The sequence below is a fragment of the Myripristis murdjan genome, chromosome 9 (assembly GCF_902150065.1).
Source record: "Myripristis murdjan chromosome 9, fMyrMur1.1, whole genome shotgun sequence".
In the NCBI taxonomy this organism is placed as follows: Eukaryota; Metazoa; Chordata; class Actinopteri; order Holocentriformes; family Holocentridae; genus Myripristis; species Myripristis murdjan.
Window position 1 is genome coordinate 30,611,942 of NC_043988.1, and position 24,735 is coordinate 30,636,676.

The 24,735-nt window shown below is 42.7% G+C and overlaps 1 protein-coding gene across 1 annotated transcript in view; it reads right to left on the reverse strand.

Annotated features, from left to right (window-relative positions):
* Positions 1–832: 832 nt before the first annotated feature.
* The window catches only part of LOC115365774 (metal transporter CNNM4), a 54,874-nt gene continuing 30,971 nt past the window's right edge, over positions 833–24,735 (reverse strand). The window contains exons 5-7 of the mRNA XM_030060929.1: positions 13,261–13,357; positions 4,991–5,169; positions 833–2,524 (exon numbers count right to left, since the gene is read on the reverse strand). Of these exons, the coding sequence (XP_029916789.1) occupies positions 2,234–2,524; positions 4,991–5,169; positions 13,261–13,357 (567 nt within the window). The 3' untranslated portion in view covers positions 833–2,233. The remainder of the gene's footprint in view (positions 2,525–4,990; positions 5,170–13,260; positions 13,358–24,735) is intronic.

Genomic DNA, 24,735 nt, shown 5'->3' on the forward strand with positions numbered 1-24,735 from the left:
ACTGAAGCATATAAAATAATAGTAATAATAATAATAATAACAATACATAAAACAACTAGAAAATGTGCCCAGAAATGTAAAGTACATTGTGGATGGCTGTTTCATAACAGCGGTTTAGGGTGGATTTTTCCTTTAAGAGCTCATAACGCCACGTTAGAAGTTACAGTAGAGTTTCGATGGAGTGTGTGTGTGTGTGTGTGTGTGTGTGTAGTTCTACGAAACACATGCATGACCACAATCATATATTTTATACATGGAAAAACGCAAATCGGACACATTTGATTCTGACGCCAGGACTGAAACGGTGTGCCGGGCGAACAGGAATGCGAACGACGAATGTTTACTGTTTGTTTACTGTTTACTGTTACCTGTTCAACATGCTGGGCTGTGAGCCCCGCCCCCTCTTTACCCCCTCCCCCCTCCAAATCTCTATTCTGTTTCTACTCATAACTCAACATGTCCACTGCTCCACTGAAAAACGCAACCACTGAATACAGAGGAATATAAAACACATAAAATATCACAATGATGCAAAATAAAACCACATTTTTCATCTTGCACCCCTCCCGCCCCCCCAAAAACCAAACAAACAAACAAACAAACAAACATATATACACATCAAGCTATATGCAAAATAAATAAAGTCTCAGATTGCCTATTTATAAGAAAGTGTTTTCTAGTCTGGAGGAAATCGTTCCTCCCTCTTTTGGTTTGTGTTCCCACCAAGTCTGGTGATGGCCATTTTGGTCACACACACATGCACGCACTGACTCTCTCTCTCTCTCTCTCTCTCTCTCTCTCTCTCTCTCACACACACACACACACACACACACAGGTCCCCCCACCATGTATTTGCACTCACCCCTCCACCCCACCCCACCCTCCTCTAAAGCAGGTAAAGGACTTGGCTGCGTCCCTTTAAGGCTTCGTCCCGACACTCTCAAATATCTCCGGCTCTTCCACTTTTGCCCTTCCGTGGAAACCGACTCCTGCGTTATTCGCCTTGTTTCGGTGCTCGGACCCCCCCATCTTGCCTTTTCACATCAGCGGAGCCGTTAAACGGAAAGAGAGCCGAGGCACGGGGGGGGGGGGGGGGGGGGGGGGGGGGGGGAGGAAAAAGCCAAGAGGAAGCGATTTGAGAGCGTTCGGGGAAAAAACAGCCCGCCGTAACGTACCCTACACATTTGACACATTCATCATCATCACGCTGATTGTCTCGATCACGATGCAGACGGGCCGCCGATCTGCACTGAATCTCTTTTACAACTCTGGGATAAAGGCTCTGGGCTAGATGCTGCTTCCGTTAAGAAAAAAAAAAAAAACACAAAACGTCCTGTTAGGAGTCTGCAGAACCACAAAGAAAGCACTGTACATGTGTGTGTGTGTGTGTTTTGCACTTGAGCATACACAGAATGAATCAATAAATAGCGTTTTCTCGCGATATAGGTTTCTAGGGGTGACTCTGTTTAGACTCCACTGACATGCTCGGAGTGTCTTTGTCTTCTAGCTGTATGGACGAGCGGGGCGTGGAGGCGAGGCGGGATGCTACACATGCAGCAGGTTTGGTTTGGTGAGCAAGCGTGACCGTCGTCCACCCCGCTTAAATGGGCTTGGGGGTGCGGGTGGGGGGGGTCTCCCTGAGTCTTTTTGATTAGGGGGTCTTTACAGTGAGATGGAAGCGAGGACACACACACAAACACACACAGCTTCCACACGGAGCCGGGAGGCCTCTCGATGCTGTTTCCACAACGTCATCACTGAGCCTTCGGGCGGGGGAGGAACAAGCAGGTCCTTCGAAAATCCTCGTCGACACTGATAGATTCAGGAGTGCGCGCACACACACACAAACACACACACACACATACAGTTATTCATAGGTGCTGTGTGTAACGGTTGTGGGTTAAAAATTGTTGATGACACCGACTTTATGAAGCAGAGAGGAGTGGCGAGGATCAGGGCAGGAGGCGAGTTCCCTTAATACAGTTTGGCATTTTTGATGTGTGTGTGTGTGTGTGTGTGTTTGTGTGTGTGTTTTGTTTAATCCTTGCATATTTACACAATATGCATGCGCGTGGCTTGTCTCTTTGGGTCTTGCCAACAGTGCGAGGCACGCCTCGACGCCTTCTGACAGCGCCACCCGCTATTCCCTTCGGCGTACGCATCCCAACGTCGCATCGTGTGCGTGCGTGCAACTGAGGTCGGGGAGGGAGGGGGGAAAAAGGGGGGGGCGGGGTCAAATGCTGTTTTCTGATTGGCTATGGTGGTTGGCTGTGGTGCGCGGCGGCCCGGCCAGGCAGTTCTGCTCGTTGAGGAGGAGGAGCGTGGTCTCGTCGGGGCCGTTCTCGGTGGGGGTGGAGTCGGGGCCCGGGTCTGTGGTGGTGGCGGCGGTGGTGGTGGTGGTGGTGGCGTTGGTTGGCGGTGTGGTCGGCTCCATGCGGGCCAGGTTGTGGCTGCTCTCGGGGGACTGGGGCGTGCTGTCCAGACGGGACGCCATCAGGCCGTTCTGGTACTGGGCTCTCGTGATCTGGAGGGAACAGGAGCAACCAGGGTGAGGTCACTTTGGGTTTTTCTCGCTTTGAACCGCAGATTAAAAGTCGACTTTGTTGTATTTTTGTATTTGACTCATGAAAGCAACATACCTGCATCTGCCTGGGACAAACACAGGCTGCATACGTGCGCACAGAACAGGCCTTGGCAGCTCAGAAGTCAAAACTAACTTCACCAAATCACTCCTACTCACGTGTAATGCAGTTTAAATTAGGGGAAATGGTGTAGTTCTTGTAACTCTGTGTAAGCTGTCTTAGCTGCCCTACACTGGCTCCTTGTTGACTTTAAGGTTCTCCTACTTGTACAGGGTGACCCAAAAAAACGGGAACTTTTTAACAATCCAATAAAACCAAGAGTGATGGAAGAAAAATATTTTATTCATAGTAATTGAAACCTGAAAACATGCCATTTAAGAAACAATGATGGAATTTTCATTTTTTTAAAATTGTGCTGACACGCTCATGTCTGCCAATACGCACTTCAAAAATTCCCGTTTTTTTGGGTCACCCTGTATATAAAGCACTTCATGGGCTAGGACCGAGCTACATTGCCAACTCCCTTATTGACTATGCACCCCAAAGAGCACTACGGTCGTCTGCTGCTGGCTTATTGGTTCCCTACAACAGTCGAAAGAAAATTGGGGATGCCGCCTTTGTTACTTATGCCCCTAAGCTTTGGAACACACTACCTTTAGACATCAGGGAAGCCAGCTCACTAGACATCTTTAAAAGAAGACTAAAAACCTACCTTTTCACTCTAGCCTTTAACTAGCTCCTATTTTATTCCACACTGTTATCTTTTATTGTTTTATTTGCATCTTTTGTTTTATTTCAAAGTTCTCGTTTTTAGCCTTTTCTTTTTAATTCCACCCTGTGTTGTCTTTAATGTTTTATTTTAATGTTTTCAAATGTTCTTCTTTTTATTGTGAAGCACTTTGAGCTGCAATTCTTGTATGAAAGGTGCTATACAAATAAAGTTTTATTATTATTATTATTATTCATATGAATCATCTTGTTTTGTGGAGTGTTGTGGAATAACGTCGTGTTTTACAATACCAGCCACCTTTTATAAAAATGGTAAAACACATGAAAAACTGTGATGGCTGGTCATGTGACCTGTATGTATTTATCACACCTGTGAACGTGAGGAAGCAACGGGCAGTAAAGTTATTTTTTTTTCCTCCTGTTCATGCTCGGAAAATGTTAAACTGGGAAACTTTAAAGTTGCTACAAACAGGTAATTACACAGATAAATCCATGGGTCATGTGTGTGCCAAAATGACTTTTGCACTGTTTCATCTGTTGCAAATTTGAATAAAGTTATGATCATTTTGTGAAGGTTTATGCCAGCAAATTGCACACAAGACTATTTTCTACCCAGTTTCACATTTTTTGAACATGACTGGCAGTGAATTGGGGTGAGCGGGCCTCAACGTCTAAGCTGCCAAATCATATTCTGTACACACTTACTGATATTTGTGTCGCACAAGATACGATCATGACTATTGAGGAAGTGAATTGATCTTAAGAGTCAAAACAAATCTGATTCCAGTTCCCGTCACTGGAGCTACTCACAATGGACTTGCCTGTGCTCTCTGATGTAATTCACCTCCTCTGGTGTTCATAATACTCAACACATAAGGATGAAGCTGAATATGGTTATCAGATGTCAGCTTCTCAAAACATCTTTTTTGTTCTCCGGAGTTTTCCACCCACAAAAACACGGATTCCCAAAGTGGGTCAATTTGAAAAAGCGCCAGTCTGGACTTGCAGTGTAGTGTGTGTGTGTGTGTATGTGTGAGACAGAGCTTACTGAAACTGATGACGTGAGATTGTTATGTGATGTAGGCCGCAGTCGAGTATCGAGCAGGCGGAAATGCTATGAAAACACTTGAAGACACTAGAAAACACGATTCAAACTAAGTCCGACCAATATCTTCCTTTCCTTTCTTTGTGCTTATTTATTCCTGTCTTTCTTGTCTTATGGAAACATATCACATGAGTGCACACTCGTTGTTAATGATAGAGTTAGTGTTTACCTGCACGTATTATGAATGTGTGCTCTCGATGAGTGTATTTTATGAGTGTCTTATGACTATGACTAACTCATTATACTTGTGTAATAGACGGCTGTTCATGGGATGCACTGTTGTCAAAGCGCCATGCTGCAATATGCTTTCATTATTTCTTTCCCTTTTTTCTTTGACTTTATTTAAAATTATCGGTAAATGCATAGAAACTGTGTGAAATTATTTCCTGTAATACACTGCTTGGGAAATGCCATTTTTCAAGCCCCTTGAGGGTTTTTAGGTGATTCTTCCTCACATTTCCCCACTTTTTGGATTTTGTAGGGGTTTTTTTGTATGTGTTTTTATATGTGGGTCAGATTACATTCTCACTCTCCTCTGCAAACAAGCTAATAAATACTGAAAACAACAACCAACCTTGACGAACTGCAGGTCGGAGAGGGCTCGGACATAGAAGTCGGGGGTGTACTGTGGCGAGGGGCTGCTGTTGTTGAGCTGGCTGTTGCTGCCGCTCACCGACAGAGACTCTGTCCGGTCGGCGCCGCTCAGAGAGGCCGTGCGGTTCAAACCGCTCAGGTGGGACGGCGAGCGAAACTCTGGAAACACGCACACACCCGTGGAAAACGTCACTCATGATTCTTGTTAGAGAGACTCGGTGAATGTGTGACAAAAGAAGCTTCACAAACTCTTGTGTACATAAAAAATATGGAAAGGAATACACTTTTTACCAAAAAAAAAAAAAAAAATCTCAAACTACTTTCTGAAAACCATTTGGGAATAAGTGAATCTATAATGCAAACATAAATCAATGGAAGAAGCCATGAGTACAAGATGCAGTGTAAGGCCAGATGGAGGTTACTAACAAGAATGATAATAACAATATGACAATATGATACGGTATGAATGGATTAGATAGTGACAAATGACAGGCGAGATGAACACACGATCCAACGGCAACATGTGCAGAGAACAAGTGTTAAAGGAGACTCGTGAGCGTGAGAGAGACAGAGCAAGAGAGGGAGCGAGGAGGGCAAAAGAAGATGGGTTAATGTGGACTTATTACCTCATTTCACCCGCACAAACACACACTCTTTGTGGTTCACTATCACACAACATGAGGCGGTGGCATTCTCAAACATCATCGTCACGTGTGTGAGGCAACGCCAGCGTGCGCCAACCACGCCTGCAGTCTTACCACAGGCTTCCAGTCAAACAAGTGCAACGAGGCTGCATGCATGCTGGGCAGGGCTGCTATTTTCTAACGGCTTCTGAGGAAAACGTCGATATGCAACTGTTAATTTCTTAAGCCGTTTCCTGTGAGGGACACTTTCTGCACTTATTTGTGGCGAAAAATGGAGGAGGACTGGCTTCCCATCAGTTTTCAACACATGATGATGAGAACGGAGGGGAAGGCGTGTGACATTCTTTGATCATTGCCTAAACAGAAGCAGCTAACCTGAAACCGCACGGAAGCTGCGCGTCCAATCTGAGGCAAAGCGTCGACTTCAAATGAACGTTTTAGCCACTGATCGATATTTGAAAATAAGTCGCAAATTCCGAACTGGCCCTTTAACGCACTGTGGTGTTTTTGTTTTTATCCTCTCGCTGCTTTCGCCCATGCAATCTCTAAACCCAGTGATGTATTTTCACAGAAGTGATCGACTCCCACTGCTCTCAGATACCAAAAATAACATCTTCCTTTCATTTCTCTGAGTGAATGACGCCTTGGGTTTTTGTTATTGTCACATTGTTTCCCAATAAACAGCTCATCACGGAGTTACTCATCAACTCATCAAAGTGTCCGCTTTCATTTTCTGTGTAACTTCTACATAATTTCATGACTCTGATATATAGCCCAAATTTCCACGTAAATTCCAAATTCCTCATCACTTGAACTCCTCCATTTCCTGCCACAATAAAAGCACGCTGGACATAGGTCAAGCACTGTGCCACAGGCCAAAGCACACTCCAGACACAGGCGCATCACCGGCCATGGATTATTACCAGTAGGTGTGAGTCTTCCACCAGGGGGCCTCAGTGAGTCATAGGACACTGTTTTACCTGGACACATCGGCTGAGTTAGCGCTCAGGGAACTAGTCTAGGTGGTTACTCCTGGAGCTATCAGGCTGCTGTGCTAGTTAGTGGTTAGCTGCAGACTAACTTCCTCTAGTTGTGACGCGATGTTTCTCGTCTTGACATGCGAGACAGGAGCTCTGAAGATCCAGTAGGAAACTCTTTTTAGCACCTATTTATTTACGTTAACCCTCCTGTTACCTGAAAATTTACATTTTTTTTTTTTTTTTTTTAATCAGTTGGGGTCGATTCAAACCTCCAGAAAATTTCATAATAAAAACTGTAACTTAAGTTTATGTATCAGATACTTTATGTTTCTTGTTCATTACCTAAATAGCCCTTTAACCCCCGTTTTTATATCAAAGTCCTTGTGGGAATCATGTTTTTCCCTTTAAAATGTCACATGAACTGGACTGGTTCTGGCACCAATACAGGTATGGATATATTTGGGAATTTTTTTTTTTTTTTATTATTATTATTATTTTTTAATTAAGATTATAAATGGTATGTTATCCTTCCCCTAATGTCATCCAATAAATAAATAAAATAAAATAAAATAAAGCAAATGTGTGTAGAGTGTTGATATGATGTTTCATACAGCTAATGCAGACCCCTCCACCCCTCCACCCCCCCCCCCCCCCCCCCCCCCCCCCCCCCCAAAAAAAAAACACTCATGCGAACAAAATGTGTATAGGACATTGAAAACATATCATGTTAATTTTAGGTTTACCCATTTGCCCTCAGAATATCAGGAAAATCACTAAACATGAAGCAAAAAATAAATAAATAAATAAAAATATGATTTATTATTTAATTATAGATGTTAAACACTGAATGGGGTCAAATTGACTCCAAAGATAACAGGAGGGTTAAAACTTCATCTATTTATTGATAACTGTGATCAGCAGAAGCAAAGTCAAAGTGTGTTTTGCATTAAACCTGTGATCCTCATCGCTGTAACTGTGGTTTGGAGAGACCGTTCACACTCTTAGCTACAGTTTTTCAGACAGACGTGTACTTTCGGAAACGCAGCAGGGTAACCATCACCTACATTCACCTACAGAACAAGTGTAGCTCTTATGAAGGGGGGCCTGGCCCTGAGGAGCGCTTCATAATGTCACCATGTGAGATAAATAATGTGAAACTATTCAAAGTGAAAGGTGCCGAGGCGTTTACCTCGACCTCAAACTGAAAACAGGGGCTTACTTCCTTTGAAACGCAGCAACAAAAAAGAAATGGCATTTACTTTCTTCACTTCCCCTGTCCATCATTTCCCACTCCACATCTGTCTGCTTTCCTTTTGCTCAACTTCAGTCGCAGCCTCAGTCTATTGTTACGGTCGCATAACACGCCTCGGGATCAGCTGGATCCTGAGGCGTGTTCAAACTAATGCCCAGCTGCGGGGAAAGACCAAATTTAGGTTTGCATCTCGACGCTGGCCCGACAAGCTGCGACTGACAGATTCATGTTGGACTGGGCCTGAAAAGGTGCGTACCACAAAAATGTGTGTATCCATTGGTCATAACATGTAATATTCAGATATCTACTTATTAAAAAAATACTCGTCTAAGTTTTGGCTAGGTGGGAAATTAAAAATACATAAATAAAATACAACCAAAACAAATTAAATTAATGTTATCTACTGGATCTTCTCCTAAGATGATGATGGATGAGTGATGGAGCCCAATCCCAAACACAATCCTCACTCCTACCCTTACCTCACATCGACTGAACGGTTCAAAATCACAAAGCTACCTGCCATACAGGTAAAAATAACATCACACACTAATCATCTGAGATCACTCAGCATTTTTTTTTTAAATATTGAAAGCAGGAATTAGCAGGCTTTTGGGATTAAATTTGGAATTGGGCATTGGTGAAGTTAAATGGGGGAAGGGTAAATTGGATGTTTGTTGTGCTCTAGCAGACTACAGGCTATTTCACTAGTCACTACCCGTAAGTCTTGGAAACTCTGGTTCATACTACATCAGGAAAGACGGGAACAGGACAACAGCAGCCTTAGATAAAATAAAAAATAAAAAAACAAGCTAGAATTCCCAGGGTGCATCTCAATAGCTCCACGTCCTTCAAACGAGTGAGATCTGCACACTGTCCAACTCCCAATAAATCATTTTATTCTGTTTTTTTCCAAGGCAAAATTTCACATCTTACAGAAGAAAACAGAGTAAAGTTGTTTATTGGGGGCTTAATAGTGTGCAGATGCCATCTTCCTTTTGTCTTGCACCTGAATAATTTTCCCGGATGCTGAAGCTGTCCTCAAGTCCTCTCACTGACCCGACATCTGAGAGTTACAGCGAAGCTCACAACCTCAGGAGGGAAGGCTAACAAATAGAGGAAGACACCATCTGAAGCTATTGGGATGCATCCGTGGTTGATGCTGCTCAGAGTGGACAGCTGTGCACCTCTGGGGGCTCTCAGTCCCATCTGTGTGCCTCATGATGTCGTCCCCGTCCTTCTCCAGCTTATCTTGGAGGTGATGTGTTAACTCTTAGCGTCCCCAAACGCCTTGCCTCGTTAATAAGGGGCTGTGCTGACATTTTGGCAGACAAGCTCTTTGAACAACTTACTACACGGTACCTGCTGGGCGAGAATAAGCTGCTTCACCTTCGCGCCTTCACTGTATCCCAGTTCTCTTGAGTGCATAAGCGAATGATGGACTCTCAAAATAAAGTCTTCCTCTGGCCGCACGCTTCTGTCCCCCCAAGGTGCAATTTACACAAATGTACCCTCTATAGGGCTAATTATTGGACCTCAAGATAACCATGTGCACCTTTTTTCAGAGCCAAAAAGGTACATACAGCAGTAAAAGGTACTTATATGTACAGTTTCCTCTAAATGTCAAGGTGCAATAGTAGGAGACAGCATTTGCCAGGCCAACCACAATGAATTAAAAATTAAATAAATGAATGAATGAATAAATAAAATATAACTGAATAGCTAAATAAATTAATTAATTAAGTAAAATCTTAATTTAAGGCAGATTTTAACTTAGTAGGCTATGGTTTTGAGTAGCCTTGAAATTTTCTGAATGAGTTTTGTAGATTTGTGGATATGATATATATTGTAGTTATAATATAGGAATAAGACTGGCCTCTATAAGGCACAAACCATAAGAGGAGCAATAAGTACCCAGTGCCAAGGGTAGAAAAGCTGCACCTTAGAGGCCCCGGTGACAAGCTGTTGCACCCCTAGTGGTACAATTGTGTGTTTTACTTTCTGAGAGTGTATAGAAACCCTCCCGCTCGATTGAGAACATCGGAGTCACTGCTCATCTTCTGTCACAAACTAAAAACTAGCTTTTCAAGAATTTTTTGTTACCCTCTGACCCCCTGAATCGCACCCCAACTGTCAGTCTTCCTCCTCTAACAACTGAGATTCACTCTCATCTAAAAACGAGCCTTTACATCTAACCTCTTCTCCTCTCACATCTATTACTTTATTACTCTACAGTCACAGGACTTTTGTTCAGGCGCTAAGGGTGTGACCTTAATTACTAATGGTGACCTAGAAGTGGAAGTTGTAGGTCAGAAACTCACTTTAGGTTGCTCTGGGTGGAAGAGTATCCACTGAAAGCCTAAAATGTAAAATGTGACGACTGAAATGACTGAATTTCAGTGAACACCACAGGCGACCGGAGGCAGAGAGGAGAAACTGGTTCCAAATCCCCATTTACACCTGCTATTAAAATGCAATCTGTGTAAAATCTCTTATTTAAATTAGGGAAAAAAATGCACGTTAATGCAAGGAGTAAATTCACACAGCACGTGCTGCAGTGAGGTGATGGGATCTAACACTCTGTAAATACAGTTTGTGCACTGTGTTGACATTGAGGGTAGAAACTTCATGGCCATGAGAAGAAACTTCATCACCAAGGGGTAGAAACCAGCGCTGGCCTACCTGATTCTGAAGTTTTAAAACAGCAGCTTTTCTGTTTCCAGACTGTTTCTGGAGCAGTGCAGCTTCTGGTTAGGTAGGTCTTTTTTTTTGTTTTGTTTTGGGACTTGAGCACCTCTCTTCTCTGGGAAATCTGTGTTTTTGTTTACATGGCGCTCCGTTACAACCTGATTTATTTTCATAGACCAATCGATTTAGAGCAAATATTCAAATATTCATCTTCAGGTTTAGGTTATTTTCTTCTGTTGTTTAAATTGTTCATATTTCTATTTTTTTCTGTATTCCTTGTTTATAATGTTTATATTGCTTTTTGCTATTTATTATCTGTTTATACTGTTTATAATGTTAATTATGCTTAATATTTTGCTATCCACTTTGCTGCTGTAATGCTTGAAATTTCCCCACCGTGGGACTAATAAAGGAATATCTTATCTTATCTTGTCTTATCTTATCTTAAAACTCATCAATTATCCAAATATTTTTTTAAAAAAAATGGTATTCAGGACATGGTATTCAGATAACGAGTCATGACAGGTTGCTTCTTGCTGCAGTGAGGAAAAACTAAGTACAGGCAAACTTTTCATCTCCCTACCTACTTATCTGCTTAGCGTAGTGTGTACAAAAAAACAAGATGCAATTATAAATGTGTAAAAGGGATTATGAGGTCGAGAAAGAGCTCATCTGCCAAAGCTTGTCGCCTTTTAACTTTGCGCTGTCCTTCCTAAATGTGCAAAGCCACACCTGTTGAAGAAAGACTTTCACCCCGCCCACCCATCCTTGGTGTTAAAAGGACCCAGACATGCCGGATGTTACCTGGCAACCGAGAAAACAGAGAAAACCTCTTAAAGGAGAGATGGCGAGGACGATGTGCAGCCACTGGGGGGAGACAGGGAGTCGGGGAGGGAGATGAGCGACGGGACAGAGGGGGGAAGGGATCGGAGGGGGAGGGAGGGAGAGTCAGTGAGAGTGACAAATCTGGTCCAGAGTGGGGCCATGTCATGCAAAAACCATGGAACAGCTCTGCTCAAGGGGACGTCCCGCAGAGCTTTTCCCCTTGAGGTGACGACTCTTGGCATGCAGAGTTTACAGGATGAAGTGAATCTCTGAGGCGTGAGGGCTGCTCCTGTTACCGAGCTGCGCGTGTTGTGTGAGCACGTGACGGATCATTCGTTTGTTGAAATGGGTGAACGGGGTGACGCTGATGAGAAAAAGGAGCGGGTGGTGGGGGGGCTGGAAAATAAAAAAAAAAAAAAGGGGAGGCATCACGCGCCTCGCTGTGCCAAGAGTACCTGGAGGAGTGAGCTGATCGCCTGAGAGTTGGGAGGGAAGACAGAGGAGAGAGAGAGAGAGAGGAAGAGGGTGAGAATAATAGGCAGAGACTTAACAGGAAAGGCAGGAGGAGAGAGACTGAGAACAGTAGACAGAGATGAGAGAGAGGAGAGACTGAAACTGACACAGCAGGACACCACAGGGACAGGCTGACGTCTGGATGCTAATAAATAGAAACGATCAACAGGGAACGAAGCAAAAACAGCCGAGAGAAGAAAGATAAGAGTGACTATTTGTTGTCTGGTATGAGTGAAAGTGTGAGAGAGAAATAGAGAGAGAGGGAAAGAGGGAGGGAAAGAGGTCAAAGGTCACCAGGAAAGGAGTTTTCAGAGACCACTGATGCATTCCACTTCACCCAGCCCACATACACCCTCCCAATGCCCTCAGTGAACTCCAAACCATGCCTACACACACTTGATACGTGAGAAACCACCAACTCCTGCCCCCCTCACCAAAATGAAACAGAAAAATATTGATTTTAACCTCTTAAGCTACAAAAAAAGCCTACATTTAACATGCTTTTTGAATGCTAAAATCTTATTTTCGTATGCAGTGTGTGTGCAGCACCTATGCAGCATTGTCTGAGGTTTGAGAGAAGGTCACTGAGGTCACACACAGGACGGGAGGGCGAATGAGGGCGTATTGAAGGGCTGTGAGTGCACGTGTGTGTGCACACATGCCGCACACCTGGGTTCAACAGAATGGGCAAAGATTTCTCTGCATTCGTGTTAACCCACCTGCAACTCTAGACCCATGTTCACCACATCAGAACTGTTTAGATAGAATCACAACTGTGGTCAGTCACAGAAAAAAAAAAAGCTTTTAAACTGTTTCAAATCTGAGGCGCTCACTAAGGGTCCTATGGGGCAAACCCCGCCCACCTGGTACTCCAGGCCTGTTAAAACAAATGCCGTGAACTATTTGCAGATACAATTTGACCCAGATGTTGTGAGTGTAAATACTATGCTGACATGGTTCGTATGTACGCTGCATACTTCTTTTGTAGAGAGACATCAATAACACTGAATTTTATTTCAGTTCACAGAGAAATAAAAAATAAATGTACTACATGACATGTTAAGGTCTTTTATTTTCATGCAGCAAGGTTGTTTACAGTCTGTGATTACAGGGGAGGTGGTGTTGTTCTAATTTTTTGCCACTAGATGGCAGTAGAAGCTTTGCAACCGGAGACACCACACTGCAACAGCTAATCTGAGGGGATAGTTAACGCCTTCATAAAGGCCTAACCCAAAATAAACACAAGGGAGGGGAGGGGAGGGGAGCGGGAGAGGTAGAGGTAGAGGGGATGGGAGAGAGAAAAGAGAAGCAGAAGGAGGAGAGAGGAGATGAACAGAGGTTGTGGACTCACCCAGCGTGGGTGCACTGAGTGCCATGACGCCGTAGAAGGAGAAGGGTCCCGTCTCAAACTTCATGTTCTCGTTGCCCGCCTCGACCTCCACTCGACCCTGATGGAAACGATGAAAACACAAACACGGGTGTCACATAAGAGACCAAAACTACACCAACAACATTTTTTGTCACGGCGAGAATTTACTCTACAATTCAATCGGCTGGAAAGAACAATGAAATCCAGCCCTGCTCAACTCTCAAATTCTGTTACTGCTCTTGCAGAGTGCCATAATTTGCTCATAATATTACTTATTGTCTTCCACAGCAACTTTGGCCTTCATTGTCACAGTCAGCCATCTGTGAAGCATGATATCTTGGAAACCACTGAATTTGTGGTGTTTAAAAGGACATCTTGCCTCTGCGTTCTGCCGAAGATTAGATCATGGGGTCTGATTATTTTTAAACTGAAGCAGCTAGTGGCCGACAATTTTCTGCTGAGGGTTCATAAGTGAATCAGATCAGTTTCATGCCAAAACGTATGCCAATAAATCGATAAGCGAATTAATACAACAGAGATTCACTGCTTCTCCCAGAGTCTTACTCATTGCAGGGTGTAATCATGCGACACTACACAGTTTGCATTAAAACTCATGTTAATGAACGTCCTAGGTTAGCAGCTCTGTAAGGCAAAATGTGGCAGGTTTCATTTGACACCCTGACGCTGCTGAGAAAATAATATCCTCATCTGCACTGTAGTGAATTGCGGTAACACTGACTTGCCTGTATCTTGCCTGTATCTTTTTATATATTCCTTTTTTTATATATTCCTTGTTTATAGTGTATATATTGCTTGCTGCTATTTATCATCTGTTTATACTGTAAATTTGCACATTGCCCACATCTATGCACATTGTATACATCGATGCACAGTTTTTTTTGTTTTTTTGCACATTGTTTTTTGCACATTGGGTACTTAGATCTTTAGGTCTCGAGTGTCATCTTTTATTCTTTATTTTTTTTTATTTATTTATTTATTTTTTATTTACTTAATCTTGTACTCTGTGGATACTGCTGAAAACTGTGAATTTCCTTCAGGATGAATAAAGTATCTATCTATCTATCTATCTATCTATCTATCTGTTTTTTATTAAAACGCCAGTATCTGCCTCATATAGCAGTGTAACTGTACGCCTGGATTTTGCAAAATTACCCTGCTTGCCCCCCAAGGGAAAGCGCTAAAATTACAGCTTAAAACAAGGTGCTGTATTTGTCTACATCCTTGGTGTGGGACGACATGTTGTACTGTTGTCTTGTTTGGATTTCACTGATTCCCCAAAGTGTGGCTGCAGGGAGCCGATGGGATGCGGAGAAAGAGTGGAGGGAGACCGGTGACTAGAAAACTCAAAGCAAGGGAGTGTAATGGAGGGATAGAGAGAGAGAGAGATGAAGGGATGAGGGGACAGAGGAGGGGACAGGGGGTTAAGGAGGCCTCTGTGTTGGTACAGAGCGTTGGCCCGGCCCGGCCCACTGGAATGTGTGAACTGCAGCAACAACACAGCACAGTTAATCCACACTGTCATCCCTCCTTCCCTCCATCCTCCCATCCCCCCACTCCCAAACACACTGGAGTCAACATCCTGCGACTGCGGTGATGGAAACAGAACAGGTGGTATATTAAACGAGACACAATGGAGAACGGGAGAATAGAATGGCATCAGGAGCTCACCGTGCCAACCTGGGACCGGTTAACATTTACGAATCAAAGGTCACCGCCAAACCCGAATCCAAATTATTGTCCTCAAACTATTAAATCTTGTGTGAAGTTCTTAAGATAGATTTTTTTGGGGGTTTTTTTGTTGTTGTTTGAGGTTTTTGGATGCTTGTATTTCCAACTTCACAGATGGTCTAAATTCACGATCGGTGCACAAACCAAGAATCAGGTCTGTCACGTGCCCATTGCAAACGCACGACCTTGACCCATGCAAGCTGTTTGCTTATAGTACAAACACACACAGTGGATTGGCTTCTGCAGGCTGACTTTGAGGTTATGCATATGCATATAAGGCAATTTGATGCTGGAGATATCTAAAAATTTGCTGCTGCGGAGGAATGAGTGCTTTACATGATGCTCCGTCACCATAAAAAAAAAGAAAAGAGCCTTGCAAAGAATTGATTCGTCCATTCCTCCAGCATTTGTTTACACAGGAACAAACAAAATGACATCTCCTCCTCCTTCTTCTTCTTCTTCTTCGTCAGTTATTGCTCTTTACCAGCTATTTGTATTTAAGTGTGCCTTGCATGGACAATCAGCCCTAACTGTGTCCTCCTTATTCGCAAAATTCAACATTTACATTAGTGCAACAACCAAAACTGAGTCTGAACCTGGAACCAGAACCCGGGTCATAATCTAATGTCTGCGTCTATTACTACAGGGTTAGATGCCTTGCTCAAGGACATCTAAGCAGTAGGTGCTGATGAAAGAGAGGGAACTACCTGCCTGCTGTCCAAGCTTTTTTTTTTTTTGGAGCATTTCTGCTTCACTGGGTAGTTGCCAGTAGAGAAAAAAAAGAGACAGAAAATGAGCCTCCAGGAAAACTGAGACTCAAGGATTTTTCCCTGCTACCCAGACATTCTCATTCCAGGGATTCCAACCAGCAACTTTCCTTAAACAAGCCAATTTCCTTTAACCTCATTAAGCCCCTGGATTGTCTCCCCAAAGTATGCAGGGCCCAGTGGGACCCTCGTGGCAAACCTTAAACCTCCTCAGCTCTGCCGCCGGCTCGCTGTCGCTTCTTTGGTATCAGCAGATTTAGAAAGATGCACATTTTAATCACCACTCACATGTGGGCCGTTGCTATAACAGTTAGGGTGTGTGTGTGTGTGTGGGTGCAATGTGAGGCATGCATGTGTGTGCATCACCCAGGGTCAAATACTTAACATCGTGACACATGCACACCCAGAAAAAAAAAAAAATACAACATACAAAAACACACACACACACACACACACACACTTGCTCGCTGGCTCTGTGTCTGGCTGCAGAGTGTGCAGGGAGCTAACTCGGGGCGATTTGCAGCCGTCCACGCTGCACGGCTGCTGTTTAATTTAAAGGGAGGGACGGGGGAGGGAGGAGAGAAAGAATAGAAACAGAGGGAGGCGGAGGAGAAGAAGAGTGAGAGGTGTAAAGCCCGCCTGCGCTCTGGCCAGACCTGTTTTCCCTGAACTGCACTGACATTAGCAATAACAATACAACATGGTAGAATAGGACCAAGATATACCTGGCCTTTTAGTAGCAAAGTCAGCCAACAATATGAAGGTTGAGGGTTTAAGGTTCCTCCCCTCCTGCAGCTACTGAATATGGTTCTTTGTTATTTATATCTTAAATATCTGACCGGAGAAATAACTGGTTTCAGGTGATTTTCAGGTCTTCAGCGTGTAAAACCTGTAATAAAAACCTGCTTCACCTCGTCTTCCAGAGCTGCTAACCCACCTAAAGCGATTTAATTAGCCCGGCTTTCATGTGTTTTGTGTCTCATGTGAAAAAGAAGAAACATCTAGGGGGAATATGTTTTGGCAATTTTTTGTTTTTGGCATGAAGAGGCTCAAACTGAACAGCAATCGACAGCTTCAGTCTAAAAAAAGCCTGCAGTAATACATGTTTGTCAAAGCCTACCGACAGGGCAATGCACACTGCAAACACACACACACACACACACACACACACACACACACACACACACAAAATAGTACTTTTTCTGCCTGAGAATGCCACCTTTAATTTGGTTTGGGGATTAAACTGGGCACTTCCATTTCACACAGGCTGAAGGTGAGGATGGTAATAAACCTGAGAGGCCGTCGTGGTACTTTGACATCATTACAACAGAAAATTATAGTTTTACTCAGGACTGTGTGTCGGCTTATAGTTCAACCACAATGTCTGCCTGCGCGTTTTCGCCTCAGCCTCGTACTGTACATGAACTGTAGGTGGATCTTGGCCAAAGTTCAAGTGGGTGCACATGAATCATCAACAATTAAAGCGAGAACTCCGTGTCCCAGCTGAGGTATCCATCACTGACATACATTAAGCCGCTGTTGTTCTAGTCCAAACACCTTTCCAAACACACCTCTCTCTTTGCACCCTCGGTGTAATCGCTAACAACCTCCAGAGGATTGCTAAAGACAAGGAGTGTTTCTTAGGAGGGTTTCCGTCCCGCTGATCAAACAAATCAAGGTCAGCGAACGCAGCGCGGCAATGCAAACGAAAGCAGCGGAGTGAATAAGGGAGGTGGGATTGTGAGAGCACCAGAGTGGGGCCTGAAGGGCAGAAAATGAAAGAGGAAAGTAACAGAGGAGGGAGCTTGTAAAGTACTGGAGAGGAGCCTTGGGGATTGTAAGGAGGGAGGCATGTGAAAGCACTGGAGCTGCATCTTGAGATTAGTAAATAAGGGAGGAGAGACAAAAGTCAAAAATGTTGGATCCGGGCCCCAGACGCAGAAAAATGTATTCCTGTGGGGCTTTATGCCTGTTTTACAACAAGCAAGCAGGTTTTTCAGGTTTCTGTGTTTTGTTTTTTTTTCCCCTGGACTGCTGGTCAGGAGGTCGGGCTGCATAATGTTGGGGAAAAAACTGATACTTCGATATCTTTATTTTCTGTGATGTGCACTACTTATTGCTTCTTTAAATTCCTATCTAATTTAGCTTTTGTAATTATACAATACTAAATATGAAAAGTAAAGCTTGTCCATACGTCAGCTCTATTTTTCCAGGCATTTTTCCAGCAGGCTGTTTTTAAGACATGACACGTAGGCATTTAGGTAATGTTCAGCTACTTTTACTTTCACGGGTCTTTCTGGTTAGGTCTGTATTATTCAGTGGTTTACACCTTTATGCAACTTGCAGAAGTAACGCCTGGCTCCTTTCCAAACTGAGGTCAGGAGCCGTGTTTACTCGCATTTTCATCTTTTAATGGCGTTTCTATTTGTTCGCCAAAAGTGCCATTCCATTTTGGCATAGCTTTTGTCAACATAAGGTTCATTTTTTGTTTAGCTTTCATCTTGCTTTCGCCTTTTAAAAAGTGGCACTGACCGAGACCTCCTTCATCGTTTCAGTCAACAAAATTAACACGTGGGTCACAAATTAGCAGGTGACCCATTTACAACTCGGCTGATCGGAGCCAAAGCCCATGATTATCCGTGATTGTTGCACGGTTTAGAACTCAGGACTAAAATGGAGGGCTAACCCGTTTACTCTGAGCTCAAATCCCTGACGGTAGTAGGATTTTAGATCAGCATGAGAGGGGTAAAACCGATTTTGTTCACAGGTGAGAAGCCAGCAAGAAGACCTGTCCTCAATTCCAGCATGGACTCCAACTGGTTAGCTGAACCTCAGAGCGGGAAAATCTCCTTGCTGGCAGGTGAAATGAGGTGACTGACAACTCCACGTGCGTCAGGGTAAAACACGTGGTGGCCCTCATCCTCCCTGTCCGACCACAAGGATCACGGAGTGCATCCAGAACTGGTGACAACAGAATTGAGAATAAATAAGAAAAAAAAAAACGGGGAAAATGAGGGCCTGAGGGACAGCAAATGAAAGTAGGAGGATGTCCTGAGGGCCTGAGGACAGTCAGGGGCGGTGATGTTTGAAAGGGGAGGCCTTGGCTGCATAAACAAGGCAGAGGAGAGAGAGAGTGTCAAAGCATTGGGGCTCGACCGAAGACATCGAAAAATGAGGGCGGATAGCTCGGCAAAGCGCTGAAACAGACCTGTAATGACAGCAAATTACACTGACAGGACACGGTCTAGGATTTGTGTGCATATGTGTGTGTGTGTGTGTGTGTGTGTGTGTGTGTGTGTGTATAAAGTCATGAGGAACAACTGGAGGGGTTACGAGGAATCATTGTCAAAGGTTTGTTAAGTTATTACTCAGCCACTGGGGAGTCCTGTCCTGAAACCACAAGCTTTATTCAGAAGTGTGTCTGTGTGTGTGTGTGTGTGTGTGTGTGTGTGTGTGTGTGTGTGTGTTCTCTACCAGCCCTGTGGTTAGTGGTGAGTGACCATGTGTTTGTCATAAAATGAAAACGCTGGCCTAAGTTAATGGTTGATGTAAAACTGAACATGTTCCTCCACTGTGTGATTTTGTCAGTGAATGTATGTGTGTGTGTGTGTGTGTGTGTGTGTGTGTGTGTGTGTGTGTGTGTGTGTGTGTGGCCTAAGGTCAGGCCTGACTCTCACATGCTGATGGAGTGAGGTCCATGCCAAAGAGACGTCACATTATGTACGCACACACACGCGCACACACAAACAGAGAAAGAGATGACCTGTTTCCTTTCCAAATGACACCCAGTTCACAGGAATGTTTTCCTCATGAGGCACCGTTGCCAGGAAGAATTTATCACAAAATATATTATGTGGTGATTCAAGGCATTCTGCTCCGTGACCACAAGGCCATCTTTGGGGGAAAACACCCGCCGTTTGGAGATTAAAATCAAAGGAACTGTACGTGACATCATGGGAGCACTATGAATAGCCTCTCTCACATCATCACCTTGGACTATAGACACACAGAATTAAAAGCCCTTAAAAAATTAATCAATTATCCCCACATTTCTGAAATGCGGGAACACGTAGCCCTAGTGGTGCATGAAGGTACTACAGGGGACACATGAGAGAAATCTGGAAACGGAATAGATCATGAATATATTACCAGATTTTTAGAGTATTTTTTAGAAATATTATAAGATTTAAAAATGGGAAACGGAACTATACTATATAAAAACTATACTAAAATATTTTTAAAAATCTCCAATTTTTAAATGTTGCAGAGACGAAGCAGGTAAAAGAAGAACCAGTTTGAAAGAAAAAATAAATGAAGCACTGACTTACTGAAATGTTGTGGCCGCCGTGTTAAAATAAATCAGCTCAGGAGGCACTAATTGTAACTCTTTGACTCAATTTCTTATTTGTAATGTTATATTCTTCAAAAGGCAGGTTATCGTTCACTCACTGCATGGTAGCGATGGTTTTCTGTTGCAGTTCTCTGAGCAAAACGTTGTAGTCGAGTAAAGTGGGTGTTGAGACTAAGAAGTCAGGAAAAGGGGGAACTGAAGCCAAAAAAGTTTGAGAACCACTGGATTAGTCAATCAACAGAAGATTACATGATTACATAATTTAATATTTATTTATTTATTTATTTATCTATTTATTTATTTATTTATTCATTTTTTCTTTATTTCATTCATTTATAAAAGAAAAAAAAAACAAGTAAGAATTCCAACATGATCTGACTCAAGCTTCACTTAAATGCCAAGATTTCCTGACTTCTCTCTGTTCAATCTTTTTTTTTTTTTTTTTTTTTTTTTTTTGGCTGCTGGTCAGACTAAAGAAGCAATTTGAGGACATCACTTTGGGCTCTACTAACTTCCCATTTGTCATTTGTCATTTTTGACTCTTCATGGACTAATCAGGAAAACAATCAATAGATAACTGACTATGAAAATAATCAATAGTTGAAGCCCCAGTGATAAATTAACTGGTGATAGTAGTTGGTAAACACCAGTTGTTAAAAACAGAGGTCCTTCTTATTTTCCATTAAAAACTTCCCTGGTTTTTCGAGACATTGATTTCTTAACTGTAACCTGTAATAACGGTAACTGCATCTTAACAATGACTGTCATCCAAAACGCACAGAAAACTATTCTTCAGAGCAGCAATTATCACATAGCGCAGAGGATATCCTGTTACAAATGTGACGTCTGGTCGACATGATTTCATCCTTTTCTAGGTTTTGTTTCTATTTAGGTAATTGACGTCGCAATGAAACAACACCTCACTTTCTTACTGTGATGTATTTCCTGTTAAAGCTCGATGTTGGGGGCGGGGCATTGAGAGAGAGGCAGTTGTGTTTGACGGGAGGAGTGGGGTTCTTCAAAGAGCTGTGATCGTTTTATTGGTTGGAATATTTATTTATGCGTCCCGGTTCACCACGAGGTCGCCATTCAAGATTAAACACTATGTTCCAGGAAGTAAAAGTCATGGGATGTTTTCAATTGTTATTTGATGGGAACGTTAATACATGTTTCAAGAAACCTAATTATTAGCGACAATTTTTTTCCTCCTGTATTTTTCCATGAGCGCCGCACCTGTGTGAAGACCCTGTAAAAGCCACAGTGGACAAACTCTGTCTGTAGGGCTCTGGGTCAGCAGTCTGTGAGAATCACAGAGCATCTTTATAGACACATGAATCACGCTGGCCATAAACAAACACAGCCTGTCTGCCGACGGTGAGGATCGCTAACGGGAAAACACACACACACACACACACACACACACACTATTAAAGGAGTGCTATAAAAGGAGTGGAACAAAGTTTAGAAAAGACACTGAATTATCTGTATGAAGTTTTTGGTTCTCATGAGTCTCTCACGCAATGATCAGATATGTGCACACACACACACACACACACACACACACACACACACACACACACATACACACACACACACAGCACACACAGATACCAATACTGTTCAACAAGGATGTTCTCTGTCCCCCCTCCTCCTCCCCAGTGTTTGTGCTGTTTGTTTTGAAGACCAAGAAGAAGTATAAGAGACCGACTTCAGTGAATTCACACTCTGACCAGGCAAGCTGACGTGAAGTTTAAACCTGCCGTTGGAAAAGTGGAACCAGATTTAAGTTTTCTATTAACGGCAAAGTTAAAAAAATAAAAAAACACTTCCTGTTTTATGCAGTAAAGCAATACATCCAGTACTCGAGTTGAGGGGGGGGCGGGGGGGGGGGGGCGGATTGCATCCCTCCTGAAATAAAAACGGTCAAAATCATCCCCCCTGTAAAACTGCCATCCTCACTTATCATCAAGTGAAAAAAATTGACCACCCCCCCTGAATTTTTTTTTACAACTCGACTACTGAATACATCAGAGTGCCAGACAATGTACAGCATTCACTTCGGCTGGTTAACGTCCTGCCATATGCACTATGATATTATGACTGTAACATCTCAATGACTGGTGCAAGTCACCCTGGGTGTATCTGTATTATATATTATATCAGAGTAAATACACATCATTAGTCACAGGTTCATCAAATTTGGCCAGGCAGTGTCTGAGAAACTGAGCATGAAGCTTAAAGCCCTGCTGTCCTGATGGTGGCGCTGTGGTGGGCCAATCAGGTTTCTATAATATATGTATTCAAAATGCCGGACCTCAGTGTCAAAATCCATCATTCCTCTAAGTTTAATCCAAAATAGGCAGCAAATGGACAAATGGAACCTAATCGAGAGTTCCTCCCCAAATCTTAAATCACTGAGGATTCCAATGATGTCATTAATTAAGCCAATTAACATACAAATTTGTAAAGATGTCTATGTCAGCAGTATGGTATACTATATTGTATAATATAAATAGCTGGTCTCGATAAAATAATTTTTCCTCATTATAATGCAACTTTATGAAGCAAAGTGCCCCAAACCAGATCATCTACTCTATAAGGGAAATCTATGATGTGTGTGTGTTGTGTTCACAAGAATATCTCTCTCTACACACACAAACACACACATGCGCACGCGCGCACATGACAGGTAGACAAACAGGTGGCACCACATACTCACACACATATGCCATGTATCAGGGTGATGAGGCATCCAAATGCGACATAGAGGCTAATAAAGACGGCCACTTTCGTTGGCAATTATTTTGTTTGTTCACTGTAATTTTCTTCACATCTCACAATACCTGCTAATGAAATGAAATGCCACATGCAGCACCTTAAAGTGTAAGTTAAACTCCTTCTTTCTCCAAACTGTGGAACTTGAAGCCCTAACGACGAGTGTGAAATTAAAACAACCTTCCTTTCTCCCCATCCTCTGTTTAGCAAAAAGCAATCCTGGAATGCCAGAGCATAATTTTGTTTACAGGACAAATACAAGTGACAGTCAACTTGTAATTTTCCACGAGTCGCCTCCACACCCCACACAGTAACTGCAGATCAATAGTTCAATGAAATGCAACTGTAAAACCACTGCATCAATGTGATTTTTCAAATGCAAGAGGCCAAGATGAATCATCCCTCCAAGGTTACATTAAAATCAGATCAGTGCTGTGTGAGATATCGTGACTGAATTTAAAATTTTGACCTTTAACTGCGGCACCATCATCAGGCCAGTCACTGTTTTTGGATGAGAAACAAAACATATCATGTCTCCACAGTTTAATCTAAATCTGAGCAGTGGTGTAGTAATTATGGCCTTTCAATTTTTAAAATTTTGATTACATTTACGTTTACATTTCAGTGTAAAATTTTGTCTGCTACCATCTCATCAGTGTATTTTTTTTACAGCAGACCAGAGCGACAAAACGAATCATCACTCCGATCATTGTTAATATCATTGTTAATGTTAGTGTTGGTGGTGTTGTTGTTAGTGTTGATGTTGTTAGTGGTGTTGTTAGTGGTGTCGGTGTTGTTGTAGGTGTTAGTGTTGTTGTTGTAGGTGTAAGTGTTGTTGGTTTTGCTGTTAGTGTTGTTGGTGTTAGTGTTGTTATTTTTTTTAGTGTTGTTTTAGCGCTGTTGTTATTGTTAGTGTTGGTGTTCTTAGTGTTAGTTTTGATGTTGATGTTAGTGTTGATGTTGTTGGTGTTAGTGTTAGTGTTGGTGTTAGTGTTGGTGTTCTTAGTGTTAGTGTTAGTGTTGGTGTTGGTGTTAGTGTTGGTGTTGTTCTTAGTGTTAGTGTTGGTGTTCTTAGTGTTAGTGTTGGTGTTAGTGTTGGTGTTGTAAGTGTCAGGGTTAGTGTTGTTCTTAGTGTTAGTGTTGATGTTGTTGGTGTTAGTGTTGGTGTTGGTGTTAGTGTCATTGTTAGTGTTGGTGTTGGTAGTCTTGTTTTTAGTGTTGTTGTTAGTGTTAGTGCTGATGTTGTTGGTGTTGATGTTGGTGTTGTTGGTTTTAGTGTTGTATTTAGTGTTGTTGTTTTTTGTCATTTCTCCTTCATTTCATAACTAGCCATAGCCTGTAAAAATTTGACATTTTGACCTTCAGTTACTAAATTCTCCTTAAGCCAACCAGAGTATTTTTAAAATGCCGGCGCACAAGTGCCAAGATGCATTATTCTCCCACATTTTTGTAAAATGGGACCCGTGGTGTCTCAGATTTGACAGGCATGGCCTAATTTCCCTTCCCTGGTCTGTTTGTCTGATGATGTCATCATGTGGGGTCCAGCCACCCGCAGACGACTAAACAGAAAGTACTGGTGTACTTTTTTTTTTTTTTTTACTTTTACTGAAAGATAGGAGGCAGGAAGACAACAGAAACTCTTGTTCACTGAAGTGGAAATGTCTTGGCCTGGGGAATTCACCCTGCACATGACTGTCTACCATGACAATATTAACAATGTAACAACAATAATAAGTGAGCAATTAGTGACCTGATGAGCATTTATAATCCCTCAACAGCCCATGTGTGAAAGCAGCAACCAAACAAAAGTGCTTT